Source organism: Arachis hypogaea, chromosome 6, assembly GCF_003086295.3.
Source record: "Arachis hypogaea cultivar Tifrunner chromosome 6, arahy.Tifrunner.gnm2.J5K5, whole genome shotgun sequence".
Lineage (NCBI taxonomy): Eukaryota > Viridiplantae > Streptophyta > Magnoliopsida > Fabales > Fabaceae > Arachis > Arachis hypogaea.
Genome location: NC_092041.1, coordinates 77,059,782 through 77,068,312, shown reverse-complemented (window position 1 = coordinate 77,068,312; position 8,531 = coordinate 77,059,782). Strand labels below are relative to the sequence as shown.

Sequence of the window (8,531 nt, the reverse complement as noted above, 5' to 3'; positions counted from 1 at the left end):
TTAACTTAATCAAAGTAACCAACAGAATAAACAAACAAAAAATGAAAAAAGCACTCAAATCAGCACGAAGAACCAGCTTTAAAAAGCGTACCCCAGTGGATAAGCCATAGAGAACCTGAAATTCAATAAAAAATCAGTAAAGCCAGTCCAAATAAATTAAAATTTCATACCAACGAATCATAACAGCATACTTAATTACCTATAAACTAAAATAAATGCTGATAAGAAAATTCTAATTTTAATCTAAATTAACCTAATTAACAAAAACTAGTTTGACTAAATAAAATTACTAAGTAAAAATTAAAATTTAACTAAACTGTAATAAATTCAAACAGAGAATATCAAAATGAGATTTTGAAAAAAATCTGAAAATTGAAGAATAGAGAAATAAGAAGGTAGGGGAGAGGTTGCAGATGCACTATAATATTGCCAAAGCAATAGAGCTAGCGGCAGAGTGTGGTCGCTAGAATGCGTCAAAGCTCACTAGTGGAACAGGGGTTACTATGGCTCTTTAGTCTCTGGTTCGGGAAGAGGAGGTGAGAAAAGAGACGAAGAGGAAGAAGGAGCAGAGAAGGAAGAGAGGGGTTGCTCGTCGGTGGTGGTTCGGCGATGGTAAAGGAAAAAAGAGGTGGTTCGCGGTAGTAGTTTGGCGCAGAACAAGGAGAGTATCACATGCAGTGGAGAAGTGTGCGTGGAGAAGAGCACCGCGCCGTGGAGGAGCGCACCATGTAGTGGAGAAGAGTTGTCGAGCTGTGCTGTCGCCGCTAGGTTGGAGCTGCGCAGTGGAGAATAGGTGAGTTAGCGATTCTAGTTTTGGTTCTCATGACCTAATGATGACTCAAAATCTTATGTTTGTTTTTGTTTTCTAAGTTGTTTGGAAGGAAAAAAAATAGGTAGGAATATAATTAAAAAAAATATTTAATTTTTAATTATAAACAATTTTAAGTAATTTTTTATAAATATTATTTGTTAAATTTTTTTGACAACTCTTATAAAATATATTTTTATTTAAAAATGTTGTCTTAAATTATTTATATTGTAATATTTTGTAAATGTAGTTTTACATATCAAAGACAACTACTTTTATGGGTTACAAAAAATTTTGTTATCTTTGTCTTGTTTAACGGCAACTGAACGAAAATGTTGTCTTTAATTATTTATCTAAGGCAATTTTTATTAAATGTTGCTTTGAATAAATGTTACCTTAGATAAAAAATATTGTAGTGATTTATTATGAAAAAAATTATATATTTATTATAAAAAAATATAATTTGTTTGTATTTTAATTCATAAATTTCTGTTTTTTTAAATATTTATGTGATTTTTCTAAAATTTGTTACAAAAATTTTTGTCCCAAAATAAAAAAAATGAAAAATATAGATATTTCAATAATAAAAAATAGAAAAATTTATGAAGTTAAACACAAATTTTATGACGTTAAACACAGAATAATTATATAGGGAAAATAAAGAATAAAAAAACAGAAATTCTTAACTTGAAAGACATAAATTTGTGCTTCATAAACATAGAAATTTGATTTAAAAAAATCAAACAAACCAACATGTATGTATCCTAGCAAAACTAAACACACAATTATGTTTTAATAAATATAAAAATCTAAAATGGATGTTTTTTTTTCGAAATTTATGTGTTTATTATTTAAAGATGAGAATAAAAAATACAAAATTTATGCGTTTTCATCCACAATTTTTTTATTTCTCTTAAAAATTATGTGTTTTTTTCTAAACATTTGCCATAAAAAATCGTCCCTAAAATAAAAAAAAATATGAAAACGTAAAAATTTTAGTAACAAATAACACAAAAATTTGTGAAGTTAAACCTAGAATAATTATACCGACAAAAGATAAAAAAAAACATAAATTCTTAATTATATAATATATAAATTTTAGAATTTAATTTTTTTATTGCTATATTTATCTTCTTTCTTTCTTTTTATTTTTTTGGTTGTTGTTGCTTCTACCTTTTTTTATCGCATTTTTTTATTTTTTTTGTTTTTATTCTTATTTAAAAAAATAAAAGAAAAAAGAAAAAGAGAAAAAGACGTATAAAAAAAAGAGAAAAAAGATGATAGAAAAGACGAGAATAGAAAAGAAGAAAAAAATGTAAAGAACGCATGTGTAAAAAAAAAAAGAAGAAAATAATTAAATGTGTTTTGTTAAATTTAGTTGCAAATATTAATTTGTTCACACATTATTTTCATTTTCAAAATATATTTAATGGACATTTTAAAATACATTACAATCTTTTATTTTTATTTCTAGTAATTAAAATGTACGTAGGGAAAAAAAATTATGAATATTTATGATTTTTTATTGAAGAAAATATTTTAATTCATATAAATGGTCAAACAACACTTATAAATAAATTATATAGAAAAACATTAATTCTATCTCTAAAAAAGAAAATATATATCCTATATGTTGAAGTATAAATTTAGAGGGGACATGACATCTGATTATAAAGAGTTTTTTTTCCGATAGTTTGAGCCTCACAAATTTTTCAAAAGAGGAAAGAATTACTAAGGCTTACAACATCACAAGCAATAAGACACAAAATCAATAAGGGGCACTCAAAAACAACAGTCATCGTAAGAGAAATAAGATAAAAAAAAAAAAGTCTACAAACTAAAGAATACAAAAAAAAAAAAAGTTAAACAAATTAAAGTAGAGCACAACCTACAATCCATACCAGCAGCAAACACTCCAACAAAAGCAACTCCAAAAATTACTAATAATCTCCTAGCTTCACAACAAATATAAGTTTTCTTCATTGCTAAAACTACATAAATATGGTGTAAGAATACATCTTCTTCTACAAATTAAATAGTTCTAACAATTTTTTTTATTTGAAAATATTTTCGTGGATAAAAAATTTCGCTCAAAGTATTTTTTTTTTTAGATCTAAAAGGATATGCACCATTGTACCAAAATTAATCATAAAAAATGAAAAAAAAAAAGAATGAAAGAAAAAAGAAGAGAAAAAAGAAAGTGAAAGAGGTGAAAAATGGTCACTATTGCCTTGAAGACTCGTATGATGCCGACAATAGCAACCCTCAAAGGTTGCTTCTTTTCTTTTGATAAGAGGGAGATAGGATGCATAGAGGTTATTTATGGTTGTTATTAGTGTAAGAACTATAATTAAAATTGACCATTTAGATAATATAAAATAATAATTTAATTTTTTGAATCGGCTCAAAAAAATTAGATATCTTAATTTAAAAATTTAACGGTGAGATTTGAATCCAATGAATTTTTTTAGTGGAAAAATGTATCATTTGTAAAAAAATTTTGTAAAAATACGTACCGGTGTTTAAGCCGGCAACACCGGTTTTAGTCTATCCGATACTGTGTATTGAGAAAAATAAAATTTTGAAAATTGAATTTATTGTTTTGGAAAGACAAAAATAATTTAGAATTGAAAAATGAGCACTAATCTAAAAAGTTTTGTCCTAAAGTGGGGACAAACGAACATAAAACGCTAACGAGTTGGATCGAGCCCAATAGGACCTAATGGTGTCAATATGTTTGGCCCTACTTTACAGGGATAGAAAAATAAAAAGCCATATAACTAATAGGGTCAAATTTTTAAAAAGCTCTCAGAGCCAAAAGGCCTTATGGGCCAAAAGCTCTAGGGCCAACCCACGGGCCACCTAATCCTCTTTTTTTTAATACATTCTCTATCTCAACAACACACAAATAAAACTTATTAAAAGTCATTAGTTTGTTCTATCCCTTTGTCATTTTTATGCATAGAAAATAAAGAAATTGAAAAATAAATAATAATGTGCATTGATCATATTGAATCTAACTTTTAACTATATAAATCAAGAAATCAAACATGGTATTCACTATCTCATCACCTTTATCCTTACTCTTTAGTATCTACCATCAATAATGTCTCTAGAAAATCAAAATAAAGTTTACACGAAAATTCATCATCTAAAATCATGAATGTTGAGGAGGATGCATCGTTTCTGTGGACACTTCTTTCTTCATGAATTTTACTAATTTTATTATCTAAAATCAACCAATTAAAAAATAGTTAGAAACTCAATTTAAAATATTATTTGAAAAAAAAATAGCATAAATGTTTACCATCATGATTTGGAACAAATCCATGTAACCAACTCCTTGTGCAAATAAGCATTTGGACATGCTCATGAAGAGTGGAACTTCTGTATTTTGTTAAAACACATCCACCAATACTGAATGCAGACTCAGATGCTACCATAATGATGAGAATACTTAAAACATCTCTAGCCATAACTGACAGAGCGAAAAATCTATCCCCATTAATCTTCAAAAAATTTAGCACATCATACTTCAAATCATCTTCATTGGTGTAAATCAAACTTTCCTTTAGATAAATCTCTAATTCATCTTTATCCTTGGAAGTTTGGGTTTCACAGTCCAATTCTCTGAACTCCTAAAAAATGTAGTATAAAGATTATTTAAGTAACGAATAAACATAATAGGAAAAAAATAATACTATATTAAAATTAAATACCTTCATAACCATTTTTCTTTTTTTTATAAGCCTTCCTTCTTCAGGTAACTTAGGAGAGTGGTTACTACTTTGAGATATTATTCAACCACCAAAAGTATTTATATACTCTCCATACAACATTTTAAATTTCTCCAATACTTCATTTGCTTGCACTTCAAAGGTTGAAAGATCTAGTTTTTTGTAACAAAATCTCAAGAACTTTAACTTTAATCAAGGATCAAGAATTGCCCCAAAAGCCAAGACAGTGATATAATCCTTCCAATATTTATCAAACTTCATCTTCATTGTGAAAGCCATGTTCATAATAACAACATCATCACAAGTTTGATTGTCTTTCAAAAGACATTCAATTTTTTAAACTTGCATAAAATACAAATTTGATGTTGGATATGATGAACCCAAAATGAGGTTTGTAATTTTATAAAATGGCTCTAAAAATTCACACATTTTTTGTGCTAAGCACCATTCTTCATTTGTCGAACAATCTTTATAAGCTCCATCTACAACACTAAGGATGTCAAACACTTTTTTAAATTTAATTGCACCTTCCAACATCATATAGGTAGAATTCCATCGAGTTGGAACATCTGATTTTAGACCAACACCTTCTTCAATTTTTGCTTGCTGCACACAATCTTTAAATTTTACCATTCTTCCATCAGAAACTTTCACATATTTCACACTCTCTCTGATTTTAAATAAAGCTCCAGCGGCCCTTTAACCCTTCTTGCACAATCAAATTTAAAATGTGAGCAAAGCAACGTACATGAAAATATTCTCCATCGCAAAGCAAACTATTCTGCTTACATAGATGAGTTTTTAAGATGTTTTGCATGTTGTCATTTGCAGAAGCATTATCTAAAGTAATAAAGAATACTTTCTTATCAATATCCCATTGTTTCAAAGAGTTAAATAAGACTGCTTCCAGATCAGTTCCAGTATGAGGAGGAATCATTCGACAAAACTTCAAAATCTTACTCACTAGTTGCCAATTCTCATCAACAAAATGAGCTATCAAATAAATATATCCTTCAGTGGTAGATATTGTCCACACATCAGATGTCAAACAAATTCTATTAGGTATTCTAGACACCTGCTTCAATTTCTCTTTCTCTGTTGAATAAATCATTTTAAGATCTGAAAGTAAAGTGTTTCTAGAAAGCATTACAATCATTGGACTAATGTAATTAATCTAATCTCTAATACCCTCATACTCAACAAAGCTAAACGTAAGATCATGTTTTGCTATAGCCTGAGCGAGCTTTTTCCAATGAACATTCTGATCAATTTTGGTTGGAAGACCCTCTATATCATCATCAAATCTAATACTGAGGGGTATGGATTTACAAGAAACTATATGACGACTCATATGAGAAGTCCCGTAATCATTCTTAGTTTTCGAATTTTTTCCAATTTTGTATTTATGATTACAAAAATTGCATTGGGCCTTTTCATTACCATCTCTGTCTTTTCCAATCTTCTTAAAAAACCTCCAAACATTAGATTTTTTTACTAGAATCAACACTACCAGAAGCTTGAACAGAAGTCTTAGAAACTATCTCATCATCCATGTTTATAAGTTTTCTAATCATATCCAAATAATGTGTATTAAAATTCTATAGCAACAACAACAACATTCTTAAATAATACATAGGTCATTTGTAGCAAGAAATAGAGTTTTGAACAAAAACAAAGCTTTATTTTCTTTCATATTATTGAGTGGAAGTCTCAAAAGTCAAGTGGGAGCTAAGATACATACTCATCATCATTATCATTCATGTAATTTAGGTTTTAGCATTCAATTATTGCCTTTTATGCAACAGTTACCAGAAAAAAGAAAGATTCATATGCTAATGACTTTTTATTTTAATTGCTAATGAATTGAGGTGAAAGACAAGTCAATGTTACACTTTATACGTATACACCTGAATGAGAATGTGTGCTTAATTTGAATGAAAAATCTGACATATTCTAATGTTTCAGAATTCAGATATGCAATAACTTATAGGCCTATAGTTGCAGACACAAATGAACAAATAAAACAAATTCAGATTCAAGAAATAAGATGCATCATCAAAACAAATAACAAAAGAACAGAACATACACTGAAAAATGAGTAAACTCTAAATACAAAAATTTTAAACATTAAAACTTAAATTCTAAAACACTAACTCTTAAAATTACAAATCTTAAACTCATGAAATTTTAAACCTTAAATTAAATCTAAAATCTCTAAAATTTTAAAAATTAAATACAAAATTCTAAATCATAAAATCCTAACTCTTAAATTCTAAATTGTAAATTTCTAAACTTGTAAATCTTAAAATTATAATCTCAATATTTTAAATTATAAATCTAAAATCCTAAATCTCTAAAATCCTAAATACTAAATATATAAAGACATTATAGACATTTCAATATAGATATATATAGAAAGTAGAGACTTAAATGTGCCCTCAGATGCTTCGCTGAGTTTATCACTTTCCTATCTAGGCTAGGACATTCGAAAGCTACAGTATTTACTATATCTTTTCCAGGCAAGAACCTGACAGCAAAGTCATTTGCAAAACAAATTGATTACTTACTATGAAGCTCACTAGGTAATGGACTTTAAAATAATAAAAGCAAATTGCATGATAATGCTATTCACTTTAATTAAATATCATCAAATTGCAAATATAGGATAAAACTTCATTAACCCAAGTTCATTAGCAGGAAAATTGCATTAACCCTAAAATTACAATCATTAAACCATGACTGAAAGCCTAGAAGTATGATTGTCATATGATGTTTACTATTAGGTAGCAAGCATGATCAGTACATTACTCAAGTTCATTTGTTACACCTAATGGCCCCAGAATAAAAGCTCCTTGATTGAATTTAAAGTGAAAACACATCCTCTGAAATGTGCTACTCATTTTCATGTGAAAATATCAGAGTCCCAAAGAACAAACACCTTGCGTGCACAACAATTTTTACGTGAAACTATCTGAGTCATAAACACAAACACCTTGCATGCATAACCCAAAATCTAAATTCGTTTTCTCTTCTTTCTTTTTACCTCAAAAGATCAAAATGGTCTCTACCGAAATTGAGGCATGCGGTCCTAATAGCATTGGATAATTCTTTTGGACCAAAACTGAGTTCGTACATATAAACCTAATTATTCTACCTAAATCGTGGAACAAAATAATAGTTAAGGGTACATATAGTTTGAAATGATGATTAATTGTGAGGTGTTGAATCTACCATAGAGTTGTGCCTCTTAGAAGGTCCTGAAGGTGGAACAGGTATCCCTAGTTCAAAGTTCACAGTTCAAGTTCATAGTTCACAAGTCATAGTTCAACCATTTTGAAATCACAGAGAGTGACAAAGAAAAGGTGGGCATAGACCGCCCATCTCAGTTTATTAACAAGAGAATTAAAATGCGTGATGCAAACAAACAAAGAAGAAACTCAGAAAGGGACAGAAAATGAAGAAACCTACCTCTGATTCCGCGTGAGGGAGGAGAAGCAGCCACTAATTTCATCCACTGCGTCAAGAAGGATGAGCACCACGTTAGGGAGGAGGAGCAGCCACCGCGTCGTCCACTGGGTATAGCCACCGTCGTAAGAGAATCAGAGCGCAGAAGTCAGCCACCATCGTAGGTGGAGCAGAACGCAGAAGTAGAATGCAGAGGAGGAGGAGGAGGAAGAGCACCGCGCTGTTTCATATCTTTAGCCTCACCGTTTCAACATCTTGTTCTCGGGTCAGGAAGGAGGAGATAAGATTTGGGGCTTTTAGGGCTTGTAGGGCCGGCCCTATTTTGATTTTTGTTGGGAGGGCTTAATTAGGGCTGGGCTTACAAAATATGTTTTTTAATTTTTGGGGTTGTAGGCTAGAATTATTTTGGAGGGTTGAGGGCTAGCCTAAGGTTTAGGCTAAATTGACACTTCTAGTAGGGTCCAAGGCTCAACATATAAATACACATTTAATGAGAGCTCATTTCAGCACATACAAAGAGT

The 8,531-nt window shown here is 29.6% G+C and overlaps 1 protein-coding gene across 1 annotated transcript; it reads right to left on the bottom strand.

The window, feature by feature from the left end:
• Positions 1 to 3,789: 3,789 nt before the first annotated feature.
• LOC140173359 (zinc finger BED domain-containing protein RICESLEEPER 1-like) lies at positions 3,790 to 8,265 on the bottom strand. The gene is made up of 4 exons (XM_072196454.1): positions 8,014 to 8,265; positions 4,528 to 5,250; positions 4,116 to 4,446; positions 3,790 to 4,037 (listed from the first exon to the last, which is right to left on the bottom strand). Exons 2-4 carry the CDS (start codon positions 4,537 to 4,539, stop codon positions 3,889 to 3,891), a joined length of 492 nt encoding a protein of 163 aa, XP_072052555.1. The 5' UTR covers positions 4,540 to 5,250; positions 8,014 to 8,265; the 3' UTR covers positions 3,790 to 3,888.
• Positions 8,266 to 8,531: the final 266 nt, after the last annotated feature.

Bases quoted from the DNA above. Each gene is read 5' to 3' on its own strand.
- LOC140173359 (XM_072196454.1), bottom strand. The intron at 4,038-4,115 runs GTAAACATTTAT...GGTTGATTTTAG, and splicing joins ATTTGTTCCAAATCATGATG to ATAATAAAATTAGTAAAATT.